At 43.1% G+C, this 26,382-nt stretch overlaps 1 protein-coding gene across 4 annotated transcripts in view; it reads right to left on the bottom strand.

Annotated features, from left to right (window-relative positions):
- Nucleotides 1–803: 803 nt before the first annotated feature.
- znf469 (zinc finger protein 469) overlaps nt 804–26,382 on the bottom strand; it is a 252,509-nt gene continuing 226,930 nt past the window's right edge. For all 4 annotated transcript variants that reach the window (XM_004563447.5, XM_076885658.1, XM_076885660.1 and 1 more), the window contains one exon: nt 804–13,853. In XM_004563447.5, coding sequence (XP_004563504.3) covers nt 1,887–13,664 — 11,778 coding nt within the window. In that variant the 5' untranslated portion in view covers nt 13,665–13,853 and the 3' untranslated portion in view covers nt 804–1,886. The remainder of the gene's footprint in view (nt 13,854–26,382) is intronic.

Genomic DNA, 26,382 nt, shown 5'->3' with positions numbered 1-26,382 from the left:
TCCTCAACACAGAAGCGCCTTGAGGCGACTTTTGTTGTGATTTGGCGCCATATAAATAAAATTGAATTGAATCGAATTGAACACAGACTAATAGTTTAAACCGTCCTTTACAGTGTGCTGATGATTGCTGTTAAATGTCATCTTGTAATGCAGACATCCACTTCAGTCAGCCAACTGTTATTATTGAATACTGTTTTTTAATCTTTAATTTATTTTTTTCCTCAAGAACCAAATCCTGAGCTTCAACCAAAGAAAGACTTGATTTTTCTGACTATCCTCTTTTCTTCTTGCTTTTTCCCCTCAGGTAATACGGGGAAAAATGCGAGGACCCCCCTCCTTGTATTCTCTGTGTGTATGCCACTGTGTAATATGGCTTTTTATTCCTATGTGATGATGAAAAGTGTTCATGTAGGAACAGAAGCCATTTTACACGTGGTGGTAGAGCAGCATGACGGAAGCATGAAACAAGCGGGAGCTCCTCGCTGCCTGCTTGCCAGTGCTCACGGAGACCAACAACATATGGTTGGATAAATGCAACTGTCTTCTTGCTGAATATTTCCCTGTAGTAAAGATACATTTATGCTCGTCTCTCTGATGAAAAGTGAGCTCAGCGAAGTGCTGATTTGAAGACAAAAATATGGCGTCAGAGTTTGTTGTGTGTGCACCTGTTTTTGCCTCCAGGCACACGCACCTTCCACTGCTTCCAGTGTTTGAAGCAAGCGGTGACAGCTGCAGTCCGCAGGGATGGAAGTAGGAACATTTGCAAAACATGTCATGAACAAAAGAAGAAAAGAGCAAGGAGAGACCTGTACAGATCTTTAATAACCAACTATAAAACAGGCACTTGGTGAGCCACTTTACAACTTGCAAGAGACACTGCATTTCCCTTTCTTCTCATTCGTATTCATTTTGCACATTTTTAAAATAAAACTTTTACACCACACATTCATCTACCTACAATATAATACAATGTAAGATACATACAGTATAAACAAGATAAAGCACCTTTGTTGTCCTAGTAAATACTATTAAGAATTAAACACTTGGAGTTACAGATTGAGTTTGTAATTTGTGTGTGGTATTTTCAGTGCATGGGAAGAACTCCAAATACAGGTCTTGGGACTTTGATGTCCTTGTATGCACCTGAGTTTATACAATGGAAGCTTTTCCTAATTTTGTTTTCTGTCAGCCTACATGTGATTTACTTGGATGGTTTACACAGTATTAATAAAATACAGAGAGCCAGTAAAAACAGTCTGATGTACGTTTGTAACTGCATCTGCTACAGATCTCATGTTCCCTTCTGAGGACATTGGCATTCACATTACAATAAAAAAACACAATGTAGCACCACGTAATGTTTATACAAAGGCTAATACGATGAATGTCAATGCAGTACAGTAATGTAAAAAAAAAAAAATACAAAATGACTATGTAGGAAGTATTTATGAAAGGTGCACAGACAATAGTCCATGTCAGTTCTGATGTCATTTGGTCCTTTAGTAGAAAACATTAAAAAAATTATTTTATGAATGCAACATGAACATGCATTTCTAAAAACAAAATATTTTACTGTATTTTCAAGTATTCTTTTTTCTCTCCTTTAGGTAAATGAAATATATTCTCTTAAAAAAAGTTCAATGATTTCTCCAACTAGCATATTTAATTTCTGACCCAATATTCATATCTGCCATTCATCCTCACATTTATGTAATAAAAACACATGTACAAAGAAGAAATAAAGTGACTATGTAAGTATTTAAAGATTTAAAGCATTTCACAGAAAATAGCTGTGCAATCTCATTCACCATAATGAATTGTCTTAAACATTTATACCTGTGAACATTTACAGTCTATTATTCACAGATCCCCCCCCTCCCCAACCCTTAGTTAATAGATTCTGATGTGTCCTTCCTTAAAGGAATCTTAAAGCTAGTGAGTTTTTGGCCAAACAGCTGGCTGAGGAGGTGGTTCTGTGACTCTGCTGTCCGGTAGGAATGGGTCTCCATCGACCTTACCCCTATCTTTGGTCGAGATTTCAAAGAATTGTTCATGGGAACTGAAGAAACTTTCGATATCTGAGAATGCAAAGCTCTCCCCAGAGTTCCCTTTTTGGTTTTATAGTCCCCGTTCTGAGGGCTCACAAACTCAGCCTTCTTTTGCGTACAGCTATCAAGCAGACTTCGTTTCGACTGCAAGCCCAAACTTACAGTCTTGCACTTGGAAATGATTTTGTTGCTAACGACATCATCCCGTACTGAGGACAGCACAGGGTACTCATTCAGTCCATCTGACTTTCTCTGCAGAGACGGATTTGCACACTTGCTGGGGCAAAATTTCTTCTTGGGTCTAGAATCAACGCCAAAATTTTCTTGTGTGACTGGAGAGGAAACCCTTTGCAGGCTATGAGGGGATTTCGTGTCCTTTCTCTTCTTCTGTCGCCTCAGCGGTTCCTTATCCTCATTTGAAGCTGAGGCATTGGGGGAAACCTTGGAGTGAAGGCCTGGTGTTGACTCTGTGGTCTTTGGACTACTTTTGGTGTTGTCAATTGACTTCTCAAGGGCAGCCTTCTCTTTATTCTGACTGTCATATTCCTGCTCAGCACCATGAGATAAGATCTGTTGTTTGCTGCTATTACTAGAAGAGTTGGACATCTGATGCCACTGCTCCTCATCCCCCTGCTGGTCCATCACATCGACAGCTGATTCATCCTTTGCAGACTCAGGTGTCTTTAAACTGATTTGATTTTCTATTAAGCTGACTACAGAGTTGTCACTAGGAGGAGGTGAATCAGTTTTTTCTTCCGTTTCTGTAGCGTCACCTTGAACAGAACCTTCCTCAGCTTTAACAGTCTCCTCCCCCGCACCACTACTCTCTTTAGATGCTGACCAACAGGTTGTTTCTGCTCTAATGTGGATCGACTCATTCTCCTCTTTCACGTCGCATGCTTCAGGAATTGATATTTCATTACCCTCTTTATCAAGATGAGGCGAGGGAGTCGGGTCAATTTCCTCCTTCTTGGGTGTAGCAGACTCAGGAGAATCCATATGAATGCATTTTTCCAACTTTACAAGCAGTTCAGAGTAGTCCTCAGCAATGTCCTCAGTCTTCACACTTGTATTGTTTGTGTCACTGTGGTATTCATTTTTGATGGTCTGTGTGGAGTCGTCTGCCATGGACACAGGGGGTTTGGAAGACTGTGTGTCAGAGTTTTGATTTAAGTGCAGTGAGCTTACGCTAGCAATGCCACTGTCTGAGCTGTTTTCTTGCAGACTGTCAGGGAGAATTCTCCTCTTTTTACTTGTAGGCGAAACACATTCATCTTCTTTGGATGCAGACACTCTGACGGGTCTCAAGACGCCTCGGAATTTGAAAATTTTGTTTCCCCCTGACAGGTGCTTTTCCATGTGACGATCAAACTGCTCTTTCTTGGAGAAGGTGTAGTTACAGGTGCTGCAGATGAAGGATTTTTTAATCACGTGCATGACATCAGCGCAGAGCTCACAGGTGTAGAGGGTGGTGTGCTTCGAATCCAGCTCATCCACCTCCTCGTGAGCTCTCTTCAGATGATCTTTAAGCTCCTGGGCCTCCTGATAAGAGACGGGGCATTTGTGGCACAGGAAAATCCTTTCCAAATTGTGAACCACTAAATGTCTCTGGAGTTTGAATGGTTTGGGGAATTGTTTTCCGCAGTGGTGGCAGTCTCTTGAGGGGTCTTTGCAGTTGGGATGCATCTCCACGCTTTTAGGTGTCTCTGTTTTGTGGAGGACTTCAAGTGGGGTTAAGGCGTTCTTCCCACCAGCTCCGCTGGCGCTTTTACATTTGTGAAGCTTTGCCTCAGCACCCTCTACCATTGTGCTGTCTGCAGAAACAGCTTTTTCCTGTTCTTTATTAACTTTGCTGGCCTCTCTGCTCACCTTGCTGGGGCGATGTTGCATTATTGAGGAGATGAAGTTCTTCACTGCTGTCTCTTGCATGAAGCTGCCCGAAATGCCTAGCATGGATCCTTGAGTCTGACCCCTCCTGGCAAACTGTGTGGCATGCTCCCGTAAGTGTTCATTGTACATCCACACATCTGATATCTCCTTCAAACACATTCCACAGGTCCAAATACCTGTCTTGTTTTTTGCATGCTTCTCCCTCAGATGGTCTCTTAGTTGTTCCCTGGAGCTGAATTTACGCTGGACACACATGTAGCAGGTTGGAGGTGGAGAGGGGTTGTGGGAGAGTTTGTGAAAGTTCAGCTCACCCAGGGTAAGGAACCAAGTGAAACACACTTTGCACTTGTATTGTTTATCTTTGACTTTCATTCCGCCATCTTGCCGTTTCCTGCCTCGCCGCTCTGCCACTTTGTTGGACTTTTCATCATCTCTATTCTCCACATCAACAGTTGCGATTGCTGGAGGAGCTACTGAGATATCTTTATTAGAATCAAAGAACTGGATTTCTGGAAGCTGAAACGTGGTGTTCATGTTTTGGATGTCAATGCTGTGGAAGGTTTGAACGCCCTCTGGCTCCACAGTGTACGGGGTGGATGCTACTTCTGGTTTACAAGATTTGGGGTCAGAGGTCACAGATGAGCTGGTATCAAAGCTGGTGAAGGCAGCGGGACCGCTCCATTCAATTGAAGATTCATCAATTGTGCTTTCGAGAGGTTTCAAGAGGCTGCTGCGGAGCTCTTTAATGTTGTCATGAACAGCATCCCCCTGATCCCTCTGTTTAACATCTGCCAGCGGTGTGACATCTGCCTTTATTGTGCTGTTGTGGCACATATTCAACATGATGGCATCATCAAGAGAAATTGTCTCATATTCACAGTGCTTTGCGTGATTGTCATTAAAAGTCTGTTCAGCCTGGTTTTCCGCGAATTGATCTTTACTTTGCACGAATGTTTCAGGAGGAAGGAAGTCAGCAGTCACATTTGAACGGGGCGATAGCTTCTGCCTTTTGTTTCTTTTGCTGTACACCCTTTGGCACTTCTTCCTTTTTGCCTCATCATCTCTGGGGAAGAGCTGTGAGAATGTGGTGTCATCGTCAAGTAGGGCCTTCAGATCAGGACTTATACTTGGAGGGCTGAGAGCTGTGGAGTTCAAACAGGAGAGAGGATGTACTTTGTCTGCAGGGCTACTGTTTTTCTCACATTTTATTTCGCCTGCCACGTTTCTAAGAATCTCCTGGGCAAGGCTATCTTCTGAACCTTTCAGTTCACACATGTCTTCCACAGGGAGCAGAGTCCTTCTGGTTTCATCACATTCTCTGATAACCTCCTTTTCTACAGTTATAGTACTTTCCACATTATTATCCGTACACACTTCCAAATTTGCCATCTCTGTGATACTCGTACATTTTGTTTCTTCTGCATCAGCAATTTGATTGATCTCCACAGTTTCATTAAGTACATTTGTCTCTTTTGTTGGAGATCGGGCTGTGTTGTCAAAAGCAGGCTCTGAAGCAGCACAGTGAGGGAATTCCTCAGTTCTTTCACTGGTTTTCTCCTGTTCCTCAGAAGATTGGCTGCGCTCTGCACTGCTTTTGAATTCGGGAGTTATAGCTTGAAGTATATCTGTTTTTAATATATTCAGAAGCTCATCAGAGAGATGGTTAGGCTTTCTGTTTACCTCACTGTTCTTGTTCTTTCTAGCTTTGTTGTTCTTCTTTGCTTTTACTGACAGCATTGGGCTTTGATAGCCTATTTCATCTACTGCCACTGCACTTGTCTCACTTGCCATTTCCTCCAGGATGGATTCGGTGTCTGCCGCTTTAGATATGAGAGCACTACTTATCTCAGGCAGGCCATCTATTTTTGTTGGGTAACAGGTCTGTGAATCATCTTTATGTTTTTTCTCTGTAGTTTGTGATGCTTCATAAATAAGCGCACTCCCCTGATGGCTTGATGCTGCACTCTGCGGGCCAGTGTGTTTTTCAGCTTTGACCAAATGCTTCATTGCTTTATGCCTCTTTAACCCTGGCACAGTCCTGAAACACATGAAGCAAATTTCGCAGAGCACTTTGCCCTGCTGAGCGCTGCTCTGTGTCTTTTTTTGCGTCACATCTTTGTGTATTTGCGTTGTTGAACACTGGCCAGTGTCTATTGTTGGTCGCTTCTCTGAAGGGTCTGATGGAATCAGCATTTGTTCACTTTCACAGATGATGAGTGGCTTAGGAGTGGGCGGACCATCTGAAAAGGTTTTTTTGAGAAGTTTACTGTCCTCAACAGAAGCTTTGTGAGAATCTAAAGTTTCTGTTTCAGCCTTGCTCAGAAGGTCTGCATGCACATGCAAATTCTCAACAGGTTTGAGCACCTCATGGCAAACCTCCAGGTTTGTCTTTACATTACCAGCTGTAGAGTCTGTTCTCTTGCTTTGAGCTGGGAGCCCCAGTGAAAAACATGTGAATTTCATACTCTGCTGTAGCACCAGTGGTTCATCGGATGAATATAGCTTAGCTGCAGGGTTGGAATTCAGTGATGCTCCTGTGTCTGCTTCAGTTTTGCTAAAAATCAGTGCAGGGTTTATACTCAGATCACATGATTCAGAGTCATCACTGGGTCTCAGCACGGTATCTGCATTCTCTTTAGGCTGACTGGCTGGTGAGACTGGTATGTAATCGTACTGGTTTAGTTGTGGAGGTTCATCTGAGATGCTGTTATAGTTGAGTGGGCTGAGCTTGAAGTCGTACATTAAATCTCTTTTTCCAAGGCTCTCTGATACCACTGGTGGTTCTGCCATAACGGTTGCTGGAAGTGGAGAGGAGATGGTGGTTTCAGATCTGGGGATTTTACACTCTATCATTCCCAAGTGCAGGTCAGGCGGACTTATTAAAGAGTACTCCATCTCCACGGTTGTGTTTAGCTCCTCACTGTTTGAATTTTTGTTTTTGCCTTTGCTTCTTGGGGATTTTGTATTTTGAATGGAGTCTTGATCAATAAATTTATTGTCGCATGTATTGTTTGACTTACACGAATCCTCTTCTGTGTTACATTTCCGCATAGGCATTTGATTAGAGCTTGATAATAGAGGACTGACTGATGGAGCAGTCGTTAAATAGACGCAGTGACTTTCTTCCACTTCATCTCTGCACGGTGAGTTATGCTGACTTGCCATGAAATCAATGGGAAGCTGCTCTTTGATGTCCTGAACATTTAAAATCTCTTCTCGTTTCTGAGCAGACTCAAAGATGAGACCTGTCTCAGTTTTTAATGAGTCATTAAATGGAGTCATTTTGCAGGAATCACCGTTAATGATGCCATCAGACTGTGAAATGATCAACAGATTGCTTTGTCCCTCTATGGATTGGGTGTCATGGAAGGGCGAGCAGCATCTAGAGCTTTCTGTTTTGGTTTCCACCAGTAACGGACTGCAGGGCTTGTCTGTGGTGACAATCTCTACGGACATATCAGTTTCACTGTACGTCTGTGTCGACAGGCCTATTAAATGATCTTGGCTTGATGTTTCAACAGTTATTTTAACAGTTTTACTTTCTGACCGCTCCACTTTTAATTCGTCAGCATGCAATGAGCTGTTGTCGTCACGATTACCATGGCTACCAGCTGATTGTCGCTCCGCTGCTGCCTTCGTCACATCTGCCATTTTCTCACTAATATCTGAACTGGGCTCAGCCTGAGCTGGTGATAACAGATGAACACCAGAGTGACCCGTAATTCCCTTCACCGCCTCCGCTTCCTCACCCGTGGGTGAATACTCTCGGCTGACACTACTGTTTTTAAACAGCTGATCGACATTGTCCTCTGCATTACAGTTCCCGCAAGATTCCTCATCCACACGTGGCTCATGTGTCACCACACTTGAGCAGTGAGCAGTCTCGGTTAAAGTGCTACTCTTGGAGATATCCTGCTCTGATGCGACTTTACTCTGTGCCTTGTAATCCTTGTTTTCTGTGGCCTCACTTGGCTGCGATGAATTTGGCTGGCTGCCATTGACTCTGGGGTCAGCCTTGCTGGAGAGAGATGACTCTGACTCATCCAGAATGAATTCAATTTCATCCTTCCTCTCACTGATATTTGGAGGTGATAATATATTCTCCTTTTTCATAATTGCTTCCTTTTCCTCATGATCTTCTCTTTCAACTGCATCTGTTGCCTGACATTCAGTTTCTACATGTTGTTGACTTTGGGGAGAGTTGACATTTGGCGTTTTGTCTACTGATATAAGGGGTTCTTTCTTGAATATAGAGTGTGAAATCACCTCCAGACTTTTCATGAGATTTTCTGTATATCTCTTCTGCTCCAAAATCTCTTCCTTTGTTTCCGCAGGAGTGTCTTCTTCAGCACTTCTTTCCTCCGTTTTTTGACCAAGGTGGAGCTGCGGGTGTTCAATACGTGAGGATGCAGAGATTAAATTTGGTGCATGGCCCTCTTTGTCTGAAAATATTTCAAGAGCCCCTGATTCATTGTGAATTGCAGTGTGGGGACTGTGATGTTCACCCATTAGCTCAAATTGAAACGTGCCGTGCCATGAGAGTCCCTGTTCAGTGAAAGGCTCTGAAGGCATCGAAACAGGTACATCTATCGTCGGTACAGAGCATTTAGCATCCAAAGTGGGGCACTCACTCTCTGACTCATCACCCAGACGTAAAGGTGAAAATTTGCTCATTTGCAGCTGTTTGGGGACGTGCTGATCCAGTATCGGTGGCCTTTCCAACTTTGTTGTCTGCAGCTGGTTCTCGAGCTCGTTCACTATTCTCTTTATCTCCAGCTCATCCTCTGATGCACAGCTGTTGAGATTTGCACTGTAGTCAGTTATTTTTTCTGGCAGAGACAGAGGAACGTGATTATAATCTGGCTTCTTTTCATTTGATTTCTCCGAGTTGCTTTTGTACTGGGATATCTCATCTGGTAGAACGGGGCTAACAATGAGATTCCAGTCTCTTTGCTCCAGAAAAGGAGAGAAAGATGACACAAAGTCGTCCTTTTTCTCCGATGTGTTTTCTATTGAATGGAAACTCTCTTTTTGTATCGGCATCTCCGAGTAAAGGCCACCGTCAAAGCCTGTGAGGTCCCCAAACATTGATGAGGTGTCAAATGAAAGCGGAGATTTAATGAGTCCTTGCTCCTGGTCCAGGGGGTAAGGCATGAGGTGGAGTGTGTCTTTTTGTATCAGCGGGCTTTGGCTTTCAGTTGGAGACAGGCACACTTCATCCATCAAAGAGCTGCAAAGAGACCCAGGTTTGTGCGTGACTAGGTCACTGGCTAAAGTGATAGCCTCTTTCACTGCACAGACACTGTCGCTCTGTTTTTCAAACGTGGGAGTGTCTGATAACTCTGGCTGTGCAGCCAGGGAGCCCTCTCTTCTTTTGCCCTTTGTTTTTCTGTCAATATTGAAATCAGTTTCTTTGGTAGAGGGGGACTGTGAATTAAATGTCTTGTTATCTGTGCCGCCACATTGTGTTGGTTCGTCTTTAGGGCAAAGATTGTCTGCTCTCTGTAGGGAATTTCTGTCTGAAGTAACCGTTGTACTGGGTTCTTTTTTGTGAGACACGGGTTTCTCTCTTGATTTTGCATGAGACGTTTTGCTTTTTTCCAAGTGCTTTACTGTGTCTTTTGCTTTTTGTGAGGATGCCGCTAGATCAGCAGCTTCAGGATTTGAGTGACATTTCTTTGGATCCTCTGTATTGTCTTTGATATCAGAATGAATGGCTTTGTTGTTGTTATACTTCTTGACAGATTTTGTGAAAGTCAGTGCAAGTGTGCTGGACTCTTTAAATAACTTCTGAGGGGAAGACCTTTCATGGGTTTTCTGCTCTGGAGACTCTTTGTTTTTGTCTGTCTTCTTCTCACAGTCTGAGTCAGTGCGATCAGTGCTTTTGGGGCTGTTGATACTATCACTTGAAACACTCACAGATGTGCTGAGTTCACTGCTTGTGGACGATCTGCTACCCCGCCTCCTGAGCCTCTGGTTATAGCTGTGCTTGTCAGGCGAGAGAGAAACCTCTTCGCTTTTTTTCATCTCAAAACAGTCCTTCGACTCATGCCTCCATGCTGCCTGGTCCCTCTCGCTCTTCGCTCGCCACTTGCACTCTTTAGTGTATGTATATTTACAGCGACTACTCTGATTCAGTCGGCCTTGGCTTGCTATCTTTACGGGCTCACATTCATCATCTGAGTCTGAGACATAGTCGTATTCTCCAAAGGCGGTGTTCTGCACCGTAGGAGTTAGTCTCTCCATCACCAAGGAAAACTGAAGGTTTTTAGTACCTTTGACGTGGAGTTTATGGAGCTTATTTTTCTGTTGAACTATTTTGTGAATAAGTTCTTTGCTCCAGGTGCCCCCTCCAGTGTTTTTCCTCTTGCTCTCTTTCACTGCAGTTCTTGAAGTCGGAGAGGTGGAGGCCTGTGAGGGTGCCGACCCTCGAAGTGCGGAGTTGTCCTGAAAGCTCTTAACGCCGCAGCGTTCCGAAAACTTGCTGGATAAGAGTAACCTCTGTGTCCCCGTGTTTTCGCCCTCGCTCTTGCACAGAGTTTTTGCCTCTTTCACTTTGCTGCCTTGTTCCCACGTCTTCTCCCTGGAGGCAATTCTTGAATTTTTATGAGAGACTTCTTTTTTTATGTTAATTTTCTCATCTTGTTCCAGATTCAGAGAGATTTTCTCAGGGCTCTCTACATCAGAGTCATAAAAATACTTTTCCTGTGTGAAAGACACATCATCAACTGCTTGTTTATTTTTGCTCTCAAAGACCAGGGATTCTTTCATTTTCAGAGATTGTTTGTTTGACGATGTTTTGACAGTGGTGAGGTCATCATCAGCAAATGCATCAATAAAGCTGCTGTCTATTTCAGCATTGTCTGACTGATATCCCAGTCCGTTCAAAGCTTCTGTGATTAGACTGTCTAACTTGGCATCCATTTCCAGCTCGGGGAGGTTGACTGAACTGGAGAACAGTTTCATTGAATCGTCTTTATTGTCTCCTTTCATTTCACTGTCACATATCAGGTCGCCATTTTTATTGAGGCCCAACAAAGACAAGTGAAGATCAGACGGACACCTTGAGAGTGAAATGTTTGACACGGACGACACTGCTTTTGCTGGATCTGAATGGTATTTTCTACTGTCCTCAATCTTTGCCGTTTCTTTGAGGTCATTTTGTGCAAACGTGTGATGAGCACAGTATTGCTTATGGCCTAAAAATGAGGCCAGGTTGTTGAAATTTTGATCACACTGTTTGCATGTCAGGAGCACATCCAACTGGTCAAGATTTGCTGTGGCTAATGAGCTGGCTAACAGCTGATGTGCAGAGTATGGCGGGGGAGGCTGCTGGTGCTCCACGCCAAAACTATCCACATAAGCTTTGCTTCCATCCATAGTTGTCTTTACATGACTACTGCTTTGCAGGTAGCTCATCATGTCGTCTTTGGGTCTGTCTGGTACAAAAGGAAGGTTCCGCGGAGCGTCGGAATGAAACTGGTGGGAGTGAGTGCTCAGGTGATCTGAGGGTAACTGGGTTTTGCCTTGTGGTTGGTGATAGAATGGGTGAGAGGGTGGTGGCTTAGATATCTGCGTGTCCTCTGAGCTGATGTTAACAGGGCTCGTGGATGCTGGGGAGTGGGAGGAGCAGGTACTGCTAGATGCAGGATTATGAACTGGGGATGGTAAAGGGGATTCATAAGGCGATACCATCATCAGTCCCATAGGCGGCACCTGTAATGGTGGAAAGCTGTAGTTTCTTGACGGTGCTGCTGGAAGAGAATGATTGAGTCCAAAGAATACTACCTTATTTTTCGACTCACATACTTGTGAGTGGCTTGTTTCTACTTTAAAAGTTGGGACTGTGTTACTGTTTTTTTTAACAATCTCCTGTCTTTGGTTTGAAAAGACATCACCAGTTCTGCTGTTCTGAAATGAGCCAGGAGTTTTCAACGAGCTGGGTTTATGTGATTTTATGTCATCCTGCCAGTCAGAGGGGGAAACTATGTAAGCCAATTTTTGATTGCTTATTTGTCTAGATAACTCAATTCTACTTTGGTTTGGCATGGCAGGGGTGGGTCGTATCTGCTGCCAGGGCATTCTGTTATTTTTAGATGAATTTGGCCTTTGGTCAATCGCTGGCTGGTTCTGAAACTGAAACTTGTCATTTATATCAGTGTACTGAATTGTGTTTGGATCCTCTTGTGAATATGCCTTATTAGGCCCCTCCCATGAATGTGGTATCCTACTTAGAACATTACTGTTGATGTTTTTATCAAAAGCCATTGTGCTCGAGCGAATGTTATTGACTGGAATGCTGTTATATGTTTTGGTGGGAAAGTGCATTGGTGAGCCTGGGACTTGTGAAATATTTCTTGCATGCATACTTCCTTGAATGAGTGTTCTTTGGTTGGCAGCTGTGTCTTTGGGGTGACAGTTTCTCTTACTCCCCGAGGTGATGGCTGCATCCCTACTGTCTGCCTGACCAATTGCATCTGTGCTCTCGGCCAGCCCAGTCTTTCCTTGCTCCGACTGCTGTGAGCTGGAGCCAGAGCTGTCGCTGCTGGCTGAGTCCTCACTCAGGTTTCTTGGACACTGGATGGATGATGCCACCCCTTGCATAAACTGTGACTGCGGATTGTGAGGATAAGTGCTTCGACCCTCTGGTTGCTGTTCATTATTGAACTGAGTGTTGTTCTGAGCAATATTTTGCCCTTCTGCAGGTGCGAAAGAAAACGAGTTATGGGTCACATGAACAGAACCTAAAGAGGTGTTTGTGAAGTCTTGGGATTGTGGGTCCTGTTCACAGGGAAAAGAGTCAGAGGTTGATTCTTCCATTAAATTATATCCATACTGAAATGGGCCAGGCACAAATGTGTTTGCCTTATTTGCTTCTGATAGGGCAGTGGATTTCTGCGATGAAACCCCAAAGTTAGCACCATTGAAAGTCCTTTCAGGAGATGTCCATGCATTAGAGCCACTCAGATGAAAGTCAGTCAGAATCAGTTGGCCGCCAGGCTGTGCACTGTTGCTCTCCATGGATGCTGGCTGCTGCTGCTGTGACAGGGGTGGGTGTGGGTGAGATGATGTTCCACTTGAGGAGCCCAGTGTCTGTGAGGTAAAGCTTTGGGAGGTGAGGTTAGAGGAAGCCTCTTGGAAACAGCGGCTGTAGCTAAGCTCTTCTTGTTGTAGTTCGGCCTCTCTCTCTGGTATACTGGGAACGTGGAATCTGTAGCTGCCCGAAACTGGGCCACGACTGGTTTCCAACTTCTTGGGTGGCAAAACCTTCTGCTGCGGATATGCAATACCAACAGTGCGTGGATTTGTAATGCCTGGTCTGTACAGCTGCTGTGGGTTGCCTCGCTCTGTCTTTACTGACCGCTTCCCTTTCTCTCGGCTGCGGCTCTTTCCACTTGGAGACTGGGGACTGCCTTTGCCACTCGACCAAGTCCTGTCAGTGGCGAACTTTGATCTGTTCTGCAGTGATCTGAAGTCAATCTTCCCTGCTTGCTGTGGTCGTATGACAGCCTCACGCTGCTGAGGACAGTCCCTTTTCTTCTCTATTTTTTCAGCTTTGGGCCCTCTGCTACTGGCTCTGGCCTCAGTGCCTGTGCTTGAAAAGTGCTCTGAAGATTCCTTTGAGGTTTTTTCACTCGTCTGCTCCAGCGTGGTGCCCTCATCCTGCAGTTTGGACTCAGTGTCCAGCTCTTTGACTGCATGCATTCGCTGAGTCTCTCCTGCCATGGTGCACAATGTGTGCTGTGAAGGCCTGGTCCTCAGAAGCGCTATCTGGGAGACAGGGACATCGTCTTGTGTGTAGTAATAATCACTAAATGTCCAGTGGCAGGAACTGCAGGGACCGGGCTTCTCGCTGCAAGCTCATCTCTTCACCCTCATTGTCAATTGCAGATCTGGCACCAAAGCAAATCAGACCTGGAAGGAATAAAGAGCAAAGAGGATCAGATGGCAACCTTAAACTATCTGATGAAAACAATTAAAAACTCTTAGAAATTAAATGTTTTTTGTTAGATAAAAGCAAACAATACTAATTAAACATGCAAGCGAAACATTGAACAGCATTCAGAAAAACTTGTGTATCCAAAAAATACTTTTTGGCCTAGGTGTTAGTATTGAAAATAGAAATGTCAGGAACTTCCAAATGAAACAAATAAAGTTAAAAAACAAAACAAAACCCTACAGTTTCACACAAAGCTACTTCATGTCATATACTTGTTCCCTGTTTCTGCCAGCAGAGAGCAGTATTGCAGCATCAAACAACAGTACTGTCAATATACACTGTGTGATCAATAGGGAATTCCAAAATTCTGTCTTTTCATACTAGTCCTTGAGATATTACTTAGTCTAAGTTCCTTTTTTCAACAACAGACACATTTCAAACAACCACATAGAGTTTTTTTGAGTGCTTGATTCTCGCTTGACAGCAGTAAGTTGTTGTGTCATATTCAATAGTCATACAAAGAAAGCAGTTTCGTCTTGGAATGATGAAGTTGAACGTAGTTCTGAGGATGAGAAAAATTCAGTACATGCATCCAAAGTGCATTGCCAGTAAATGAATCACAGACTCCTTGAGAGAAGGGACACAATGCCACAGTGTTCTTTTGCTACAGAAGGCTTCAGGTTTAGATCATGGAGGAATATCGAGGATTAGTCAGCCAGCCCTTAGACAGTGAGAAGTGAGGGCACACTGACGTTTGTTGCCTTTCCCCAGGCATCCCAGACAGTGCTCTCGGGTCCTGGTTTACTTTGGCCCGGCAATGCTCCTGGTTGATTGAGGTCAGACCAAATGAAACTTGCAGTTAGCACCAAAATGTAATTTCTAGGCCCGGTAACCAAACTTCCAACACATCTTCTGTCTGCCTCCACTGACTATACCGGTACTGGAGGTAGCCTGTGTTTGCCGAGACTACCTTTCTGGTTAAAGCATCTGTTTTGGCTACCATCCACTGTGCTGAAGTGTCCTTGAGCAAAGCACTTGTGGTTTACTGAGGAAAGTTTTAGCTTGTGAGGAATGAGTGAAAACTGCATACTAAAATGAAAAACTAAGTACCACTGAATCGAGCCTCTCTTTTAGCCAGTGACTATAATGGAGCCAGAAAACTGTATATAACACTGTGAGATGTGAAAGACAAACAGACAGTAAGTATGTGCACCCTCATCAGTCTCTCAGGAGATTCTTTTTTTGGAACTCTCTGGGTCATTTTGTCATCAGCACCTGATTTTGTTTCCATCTTGAATCCATCCTGTGGAATCAATATTTTTACTAAAACATCCTTTAGCAGGTTGGTATGGTAATTATGATTTATGTACTCTTTTATTTATAGCCGTATTCAGTTAGAGGTATAATTCAGGCAGATTTAAAAAAACAACCCTACTTTAGTTTTTTTTGCAAAACATCCAAATTCCTTTCGTAGAGATCGTATCTGATCACCTGAGCACCGAGGCTATGATAAGACTGTTTGACAGCACAACATTAGTGCTGACTATCTGGAAGACGATGACAGATGGCTCACAAATGAATTCTTTGTGCACCCTGGCAAAAGAACCAAACCACATTTAATCACGATGAAACATAAATACAATCCTGTTTCTGTAGGAGTATGTCTTGTGGCCTTATTAATGGTAATAAGTTAGCAAGTGCATGGTATGTTGACTGTATTGTAGTGTAAGTGAGGTCACAGCCAGATAGGTCCCTAAAGGTGGACAATTTTTTTTCACTGTATAAATTCAAGCCCTCTCAAAGCCACAGAGACGAGGAGATGAGCTGATATGAGATAAGATGTGTTGGCCTACAGCTTTGAGCCTTGAAGGCCATTATGTTTCCATCCACAAAGCAGCAGTCAATGCTTTCAGATACCACATGACACACAGTGAGATATGACCCTCAATTTTTTCTGACAAGATCACCCTGTGCTGCATGTTTCCTTGTCTCATCCTGTGGTAAACCTCCCAGAGGTATTTAACAGTTTGGAAGGGAGACCTGAAGCTGAGACCTGGCTAGGTTTTGACCTGGTTGTGAAAAATCACATCCCCTTTACAGCTCCACAGAATCTGAAAGCCAAAGTGTCTGCAGGTATCTCTGCCACCGGTTGGGGAAACTGGGGTGAACGGCCTTGCCGCGTCTCCATCAGGCAGCGCTTGATCCAGCACTGCTGAGTCAACAGTCACGATCATACATCATAGCCCCAATTGTATTTGCCTAGACTGGCTGTTGCGGTTTGTGGCTGTGAATGAACGCCTCCAACAACAAAAAGAGCAGTATGAGGATTACAGGAACCTTACAGAAGTAGCACCAAAGCCTGAGCTGTCAGTTTACAAAGAGTAAAGGGTCAATTATAGTCTAAAAATGCCTTGGACACTTCCCCTACAGCCCTGGGCTGCACAGTATTTCTTTCCCTTCTCATAAACAAGAATTATTTCATACAGAGACTGCTTGCATATTAATCTGGCAAATTGGTGGTGTTTTTGCACTGCTTACTCAGTTTTTTCATGAAATAGCATGAATTGCTGTTGGACTGTGTATAAAGACAATGTGGTGGTGACAGAATTGCAAGCTGGGCACAAGTTCATATCAAATCCTGTGTGACTGGTCTAAAATTTATTCCATAAAAGTGCATTTTAGTGCAGTTTTATAAGTCAATTAAGGCTGTGTGTATGTGTCCATGTGAGTGTGTGTTCTTCAGGCCTCCTGTCAAATCACCAAGTCTTTCAGGCAGTGGCGCCCCATATGGCTTCACCACAACACCACCCTGACTCTCAGCTTGAGACTGCTGAGTGCCTAAGAACTGGTGTGCTTGTGGTATAAGTCCACGCGTGTTTGTGTGTGTGCGTGCACATAACTGTAACAAAAGTGGCTACACTGTTTTCTCCCATTACTTTCACAAGGGTCTGTACTGGTTTCTCACAGGAACGAAGGAAGGGATGGTTAAACGGTGCTTGAATGAAAGCTCAATTTCCTGGAAGCCCCTTTCCTGTCATTTTAGAACAGGATGTATGTGGTGTTGGTTTAAGTGAATATTTGCTAGTAGCGCTGTCAAAATCTTTGTCGACTCATCACATCAGTCTCACATAGCTGCTTTTGCCATTTAGAGGCCAAAACCTCTAAGCGCCATATCTCTCAAAATCAGTTAACATAAAAGACTACAGGCTCAGCATCTCTTTTTTTATGAGCCACTCAACACCTCTGTTGATGTGCGTTCTGTAATAGGAGAGTACCCAAAGGTGACTCACAGAAATGGTAAAAGCAGACCAGAGCTACTAAAATGGGTGATCTTAACAATGCAGCAATTCAACATTTGTTTAAGACACCACAAAAAAAAGGTGGCTCGGGAAGACAATGACTCTCCAGAGAAACAAAAAACCCTTAATGCCAAGAGAAAAGCAACAGCAGGGTGAGTAATCCACTCCTACAAAGAATGGCTTGCTTTATAATAATGGAAATCAATAACTGCCATCAGCTGCTTGTTCGCCTTTTCCAGATGCTTGTGCACTGAAACATCAACATGCAGTGGTCTAGAAGATCACTGAGGGAGAGAAGACAGATGAAGACGAGAGATGATGAGAGGTAAGAGGTGATGGAATGGAGAGGCATTTATGGGGTAACGGGGAATTCCATTAAGTAGAAGGAAAAGTGTGCAAAAGGGATGGGTTGTTCAGTGTGTTGCGTAGCCCAGTAGGCTGTGTAATGAGAAGGATGCTGGTGGGGTGTCTCACTGCTCTCCTCACACCTTTCCCAGAATGACCAGCCCAGTGAAGAGAATGCATGGTGAGAGTGGCTGGCCCCAGGCCCTTGTTGGGGCTCTCCGCCAAAACCTCTGTCAGCGTGCCTGCCTCCTCCCCTGTAATTCTGGAGACATCCATTATGCAAGCAATTTGCCTTTAAGATCTCTGCACTTATGTCTATTTAACGGCAGGCTAGGAGGAGAGATATGACAGTGATGCGCTTTCTCAATTCTGCCACCGCAGTTATTAAAACAGAAGCAATGGATGTGGGTGTGCGAACAGCAGTGGCCTGTCAGTAGTTCATAACCTTAGTTTCTCAGTGTACGATTTACAGAGGATAATTAACGAGTCATCTGTCTTCTGCCATACTGGTGACATTTTGCGAGAAGTCAGTTCAGAGTGTCTGAAAGAAGAGCACATCTGAGCACTTCAAATGAAGCAGCGAGCAAAGCACTAAAAGGAGGTTTGTTAAATTTGTGCCTCCCTGCTCGCCACCACCCTAACCCCACCCTTCACCCACTGTGGTTAACTGCTCAGTGGGTAAGATAGAAGGTGTGTATGTGTATGTGAATCTGTTAGTGTGCATGAGTGTGCGCGTCTCAGAGGTTTTGGTGTGTAATTCCAGAGGCTGTCCTTACCCCCTCCCAAGTTTTTCCTCTTTCACAGACGAGTTTTTTCTTTTATTTATTTTTTTTGCTAACCACTGAATTCTGGAGTCAGTCTGTTTCCATATTGCTAACCACAGCATTCCATCAACATGATGGAATCTTTGTTTTAGAGCATTTCAAGGTTATTATTTTTTCTTCTTGACACAGTTTCCAGTATTTCTGCTTGTCTGTGGAATATTACTTGTGTGGCTGTGACAGAAAAAGGTGTGTGTGACAGACATGTAAAACATGAGTGAGTAGAAGAGGATATTAATGAAAAGGGCGATGGAGGTAAAATTTCCTGGCTCCTTCTTGTTTTTAATGGAGAAAGTCTTCCTTCTTTACCGTATCAATATTTGCTTGTCCTTTCTTCTGCCTGGGCAAAAGTATTTGGTTGCCTCTAAAAAAATCATCAGTTGACATTCTCATTTAGCCTCATTTGTAATTGTTTCAATTAGGTCCAGGGCTGTACTCGGGGGAAATTTAACCAGATGACAGTTAATACTATAAGACACACCAAGAGCTCCAGTAAAATAACTAACTATTAATTGCTGCACATATCTAGGTATTTATAAGGTAAAAGACACTTCATGCTTTCTTCACCAAGCCACATACCACAAAAGACAACCTAAACTCATTAAACACTGGCTGAAAGGTATCTGAGGAAAGTCCCGTTATAAAGTGGTCATGGTAGAACAATTACTGAATCTGGATACAGTAGATGCAAAAGGTGAAAGGTGAAACATAGAAGCTTTGGCTTTAGCTCTTTCAGTCACACGTTACAAAGAAATCATAACAATCCTGACAAATTCAGATGTGCCAGATAAAAAAAGACCATCTGTTAATCTTTACTTTGACGTTAAAGTATGTGAAGTTTTTTTTTTAAATAATTGAAACCGGTTTTATTTAATAATTAGATACATGTCTTTTTCATCCTCTACATGAAAATAAACTTTGATCTTTACAAACCTTGAGGTAAATTATTGTACACACATACTCAAGGACTGAAACGGCATGTAGGTTTATACGGTACAGACATATTTATGTAAACTTTGTCTGCAGTTTCTCTTTCATTAAATAATTTCTGCAGCCATTAGTTATCAGATTCCCATAAATCCATGATACCGTGTTACAATAAAAGTGTCCATCTATTTATGACATACATGTTTTGCTCCATTAATATTTGCATATCCTGTGCCTTAAAGAAGCCAGAGGCAGTGAGACTCTGGCGCCAGTAGCACATAGGTGAAAGTCCAGAGATGAGACTGGGCCTGCGAAAGATGCGCAACAACCTCTTTGGCCTCTGGGGAATCAGCCCTTTGTTAGTGACCCATCACCCTACCTCCCATGAGCAAATGAACAACCTCACCTAACACAAGCGTGCAGAAACAAGCCGCGCGGTAGCCACAAAATTTTGACACAAGCTTCCTTGTCGTCATACGCCATGCCTAAATGGCAAAATACTTATTCAGCCATGCACATGCTGCTATTTCTACACGGTAACAAAAGCTCTAAAATGATTTTTACAACTGGCATAAAGTCTGTGCCTCACACTAATGTTTTAAGCAGTGAAGAAATTCTATATCCCCCTGCAAAAAGAGTAAAAGCAAACCTAACATCACTGGGTATTTAAAGCATGTTGTGTGTTGAACTAAGTATGGAAGAACAGGCAATATTAAATAATTTTGAGATTCTAGTTAGATTTGTTTCTCTTTTAGACAGCCAGATAAGCCCGCATACTACAGCCTTTTGTGGACAGATGCTTTCATTAGAAGAAGTTGGGAGTGGCAGAAATCCATTAAAGACAATGAGGCAAAAGTCTTTTAGACTCCTGTTTACCTGCAGGATATACTCATGACCTTTCACCTTCAGGTTCAACTTTTGCTTAGTAAGGTTTAGACAGGAGTTAGTGTGCACGTATCTCCAGACAAGGGGACAGTCGAGTCCTGGCATGTGACTGTGAAACTTTGGGAAAGGGGGCCATTTAAATGCAGTACATGTCAGTGCCACATAAAACAAGCACATTTTCATGAAATACAGTTTTTCTGTGAGACTTCACAGCTGGCAGATATACAAAAACTCTTTTTGTGAACATTTGGTCTCACTTCATGATAGCAGTTAGGAAAATGGTTCAGGTTTTACGTGAGTGCATGAAAGTGCATTCACACATTCAGAGGAGTAAAATTGTATATGTGTGCTGTATTTATCCAGACAAGTCTGTTTATGTACAACGTGAGTATAAGTTGTATGACTGACATGCACAATGTTTGGGTTTTTATAGAGTAGTAGATGTAATATTACTTTACGGCACCAGCGGCTGAATCAAAGTCAGATTTAATTCTGACTTGATCTTGTCACAGAGATTTAAATCAAAAGGAGAGCGGGTTTGTAATGGAAAGTAATTCACTCCTTTTAGATTTGGCAGCATCTGATGTGCCATATGCTGAGAGAAAGAGCTCAGTATTCTACCGTTAGGTTGGGACAGAGACAAGAACAGAGAAAAAACAAAAAAAAACATGACCAGTAAACTTCTGTTTTCTTGCTTCAAACATCATTCCCAGATGAACCATTGTGCCTCTTCTTTCCTTCATTCTATCTTGTGCTGTCTGTCTTAACACTTTCTTTCTGTCTCCATCCCACACCCACATGAAAGAAAATCTCTTCAGTTTAGCATTAGGCTACAGGAACTGAGGGACAGGTGGGGGTTGGTCATGAGAGGAAACAAAAACATTTGTGGAAGATTTAGGACGAAGGTTACTGGAGTGGCTGCATGACTGAGAGTCACAGCTTAATGCTAAAATGTCTGTGAAGAAGCTTCTCGGATGATAAGTGAAACATCTTCAAGCAACTTAAAGAAGTCCAGACGCTTTTCTTTCCAAGCTCCTTAGACTTAGCTTAGGTTGTTTGGAGTTGAGTGTATTAGGGTGACAATAAGTATTTTGTGTCTCCAGCAGAATTCTAGCATTTATGTGAGGAGATGAGTGGAAAGGGTAGCAAAGAAAAAACACAGCTTAATATTTTTCCCTCCCTTTTTTATTCTTCCGTCCAATTTGCACCAATGCCAAAATCAGTAGGCCCCTGGCAAATGGCAAAGAGGGAATTCCAGGTCTAGTGTGCGTGAGTCAGTACCAGCATTTTCCAAATTCACTCTGCCTGTGTCTCTTTAAATAGCCTAAGGAAATGTCCAAATGACCTAATTATGACTTTCCTAAGTAGCCTGTGTTAATGCATGACATGGTATTCAAAAATATCCAATGACAAAACAGCAGGATCTTGATGGTGATAAAGTTTGCTTCCCTTCTGTTTGGTTTTATTAGACGTATGTTAGGACCATAAGCTGGATTGTGTTTGTGTCTATGTTTCTTTGTGTTGTGTCTCAGATGTCAAGGATTTCCTTGGTCACGGCAGTTCTTCAAAGGCTTACTGAAGTTAAACGATCTGCCAGAGACATGACTGGACCAATTCATCACCCCTTACTCTATGTCACAATAGTGCAAACTGGAAACTCTGTTTCAGTAATGCATTTTACATCACTAAAATGCAGTCAAACTACTACTGAACTGTGGCAGCCTCTCTCACTCACACACACACACACACACACACACACACACACACACACACACAAAAAAAAGTTCTCTTGCCCGAACAAACATCATTAAAAATTTGTTTCTATTTTGGAGACTCAACACTTTGGTCCACTTCAGCAGTTCAGCTGCACCTAAAGTAGCACTTGGAAACAATAACAACGAATCCTATTTAAACAATAGCCTCGTTCATAGCAACAGAAGCTCAGTTTCAGCTGTCATTTAGTGAAATTTTAGCAGGATTCTAACTTTATCCTTTTACTGCTTGTGCCTCAGCACTGCTTGTTTAGTGCTGAGAGACAAGGTGGTATACATCCTGCTCAAAACCACTTTATAGTAATGGTTTGGAAAAGCCAAGACAATTAAGGCAAAATGAAGGAGAACGTGACACACTTGTTGGAGTGCCCCACATTCCATTCTAATTAGCTTGTCAATGTGCCACCTTTGTGAGTGAGACCTTTTTTATATGTTGCTGATAAAACTATCTATAAACAAATGGATTGGGGTGGGGGGGAGGGATCTGGGGGGCATGTGCAGGATCTGAAATAAGAAGTAGCATAGTTCTCAAATTCACAATTGGAGCAGTTGTTCTTTCTTGGAAATCAGAAAAGTCACAAAAAGGCTGGAGAAGAGATATGTGGAGGACGAAGGGATCTCAAGTAGAGAGGACTGTAAACTGCACTCAGAATCTAATTCAGAGCCGTTAAAATAATAAAGTCCCTTATCTGCAACAAACAGTTCGACCACAATATGCTGTGGAAATGTTAAGCTGCAGTGCACCTGTAGCTTACTCTTTCTTTCCTGACTTTAGTATCAGCACTGGCTACTTTACCCTTCCTTGCCTGTCAAAAGAAGATTTCATGGATAACAGTTTGGACTGTTGTCCAGCCGTGTCAGATTTTGGCAGAGACTTCAGCAGTGCTAAACCACAGCTGGTAAACAGCTTTTCCTATCTGATCAATGACTTAAATAGCGGAAGTCTGCACTGTTTCGGCATCATTCCCAATTTTGTTCCTTGTCTCTCTGTCCTCTTTCCTAGCGTTTCCTCTTATCTTTTGCACTTTCTCTGTCCAGTGGTTCTGTGTGGCATGTGTCTTGCTGCGGGTGCAGCAGGAGGACTACCTGATGCGTCGCTGTGTAGAATAGGACCAAGGGGTCTGCTGTTGAAAAGGAGCTCTGTGCTGCATCTGCAGATCGACTTACACGACCACTTCCTGCTTCCGACCAACTCCTCACAGGGAATCCTGTGTGCCAAGGCCGAAAAAAGCTCAAACAGAGGGGTTCAGTCCACCCAGGGGCTGAGCACAGGACCCTATTCATCCTCTCCCCAAGACTCCTCCCCTCTCTCCCCAACCAACCTTAGGATAGCTTTATTTTAAAATTCACAAATATTGCCCTCTCAGAGGCATTGAGATAAACCAACTGCTCATTCCCTTTTTTCACTGGGGCTTGACAGACAAGCTGTGCCAGTGCTGCCCCGAGACTGGTGAGGTGAAACACGCTGGTGTTAAGCCTTTGTATGGTGTCTGTCTCTCTGACATGTATCCACTTACGTCAGAAGGTAAAGTAAGCAGCACGGGTTCATTGACAAAATGATGTATTTGAACATAGAAAAAAGGTTATATAATGGTTTAATGGTTAATGAGCCTTATAATTGAGTCACTGCAAGGGAATCCCGGCAGTCACAGTTAAAGGTGGAGGGTAAAATAAACAAATACATAAATAAATAAATCTCTGTCTGAGGCTAGGGGGAGCAAATCAGTTTGGTTACTGGAGTCGTGCTGCTATTCCAGGAATGCGTACTTTGTCCCATCTAGACCTGGCAGCAGTGGAGAGAACAGGAACTTGGGAATAGTAGTCTTCACCTGAGTTGGAATATTTACACAACCCTATGAGGGCCAATAAGGTAAGGCTATTTAAGATTCTTGGGGAAATGGCAAAGTGGGCAAGTAACTCTTAGGACAAACAAACCCAGCATTAATGTTTTTGGTTTCCCCCCTGCATATTGCTGAGACACAGTCTGTTTTCTCTAATGTCCTTGTCGTTTTTACCTTGGGTCGTTGGACACTGCCGTGTGTTTATACTTTACACACATTAAAACAGCACCCGATACGTCCATTCCTACCAGGGGGACAGAAAAACATTTAACTTGCCGGCTTCCTGGGCTTCCCCCTCGGATGTCAGCCTCAGATGAGGGTGAGAAGAATGACGTTCTGTACAGCCACTGCAAGAAGCCATTCATACATCCACAACTCCACCACAGAGAGTGTGCAGCACTGACCCATGCTGGCTGGAACAGAACCAGCACTGATCCAGTCCCTGCTGTCTCTACACCACACAACATCAGTATTGATCTTTCTGTGCTGGATGCCACAGTGATCCTAAGGCTATATGCCCACTGATTCAGCAGGATCACTGCAGGGTCTCTGCAGAGATCCTGCACAACATCACCACTGACTCGAAGATTGTGCTCAATTGCTCAACATCTTCACAGATGAGATAGTACGCTTAGAGCCTATTAAAAACATTGGTATTTCTGGCTGAGCTCTCACTGAAGCATAGGAGTGTATGATGAAGAAATAAACCAGTTTTTACACGATTAATCTCCTGCTGATCAACAAACTTAATCAACTGAAACCACACTAAATGTTTTTGTATACTCCCCAATGCGTTTCCAGTGCTGAAAAGGAGGCCAAAGCACCTGGCAGCACTCACTTTGTTCCCATCAAATGTGCTCGGGCTCACTGGAGACCAGTGCAGGAGGCTGAGATAGAGAAAGCAGCTTCTGTGCATCAACCATACCCCACCTGTCTGACATACCTGTGTGGAACGCTGGCGGCCGAGCAAGCCAAAGAGCAAACCAGAGAATATTCTGTGTACCTAAGAATATTTTTCTCAGCCCATGTCTTAGCAATTAATAGAGGGCTTACATAAAATCGTTGTTATATGTTCTCAGGTTTTAATATAGGTGAGTACAGTGAGTGTGACTTATTCCAAATCTGACAGATTATGGGGCCTCAAATGGCTAAAAGTGAAAGTGAGACTTACAATACCCTTGGGTAGCATGGAGAATATACTTACTCTTGTACACAATGCCACTATCAAAATTTCTAAAAGGGGATTATTCATGATGAAAACATTTTATTTCCAGACACACAGCTTAAGGGAAGGTTCACTCTAAACAGAAGTACACAAATGTCATCCTCTGGCCAGTAGTGCTATTTTATCTGGGCTTTGGACATAATGAATAATATTGAATTAATTCATCTACAAAAATTGCTGTGGGTAATTTTTCTTCTACCAGAAGCAAGCCGCAGTAGTCGTGCCCGCTATCTCATGAATTATACTTTGCCTCTCCTTCCTATTTTTACAGCTGCTGCACAACTAGATCTGCTTGAATGCTTAACTCTTTGGTCACAAAGAACTATAAGAAACCCAGAGTATTCAAGACTAAGGTTCTCACAGTCACCCAAACACCAACAATCCCCTCTTGACCTTCAGCCATATGTGAGCATTCACATCCTGAGTTATGTGTGAACATAATGCTCCGTGCATTTCAAAAAAACATTTTTATCAGTGAACGAGTAATGATTTACAGCCTATGTTTTTCTACTTTGATTTAGCCAATTTACTTCAAAACGCAAGAGTTGAAACCACAATCCCATATCAGACTGTCACCAAATCAACACTTGGAAAACATTAAGTAAACACTGAACAATCGTGGACAAACGCCTGCGCCGGTGCTAAGAATGGTCTCCAAAATCTGAAATGAGCTCACTTAAGGAAGTAACATACCTTAAAGTGAGAGATGACGTTTGTTTTAACTCAGAACTGGTGTTTATTTCTTTTGCTGTTTATATGGTTGACTGCATACTACAACAGCATTTCACATTTCTGACATATTATAAACTTACAATAAATAACTCAAGTGAAATGACTACTGTGAGCATTACAGCACAGTTTGCCAACTTCTTTTTGTCTTCGCTTCCAGAATGATGCACATCAGATGAATACCTTTCTGGTTGCACAAGCTGAGGTAAGGATAGCACGCTCTAATTTATGTGTCAAACTCCGTATCCATGAAAAGTGCTAGTGCTGCACCCAGGAGCTGCTCTGATGAATATAACATTTGGCCAGGCTGCTGGGATCGGAAGCCCTGTCACAGTCCATTAAAAGGCTGAGACAGGGACAAGCTACAACCTGTAACCCTGCGCTGGTGACCTCTCAGCTTAGCATTATGGTCTCATTGCAGCCCCACTAGAAAAACTGTCGGTCTGGGCTGTGGTCTGTCTTTTGCCCTTTTGACCTCACTTCAATTTGTCATGCCAACATCGCGTGCCCAACCATTTGTTTTGGCACAGTCTTCATCTCTTGGGTAGCAGGAAAGCCATTAATCTAGGGCTACTGGGTCTTTAGGGGCCATGTGAGGACCTTTCGCCACTACAACACACCCAGATTTTGGTCAAAGATTTAGTCAAAAATAGGAGCAAT

This window comes from Maylandia zebra, linkage group LG7 (assembly GCF_041146795.1).
Source record: "Maylandia zebra isolate NMK-2024a linkage group LG7, Mzebra_GT3a, whole genome shotgun sequence".
Lineage (NCBI taxonomy): Eukaryota > Metazoa > Chordata > Actinopteri > Cichliformes > Cichlidae > Maylandia > Maylandia zebra.
Note: the sequence above shows the minus strand (reverse complement) of the source record. Positions and strands in the feature narration are given on the sequence as shown.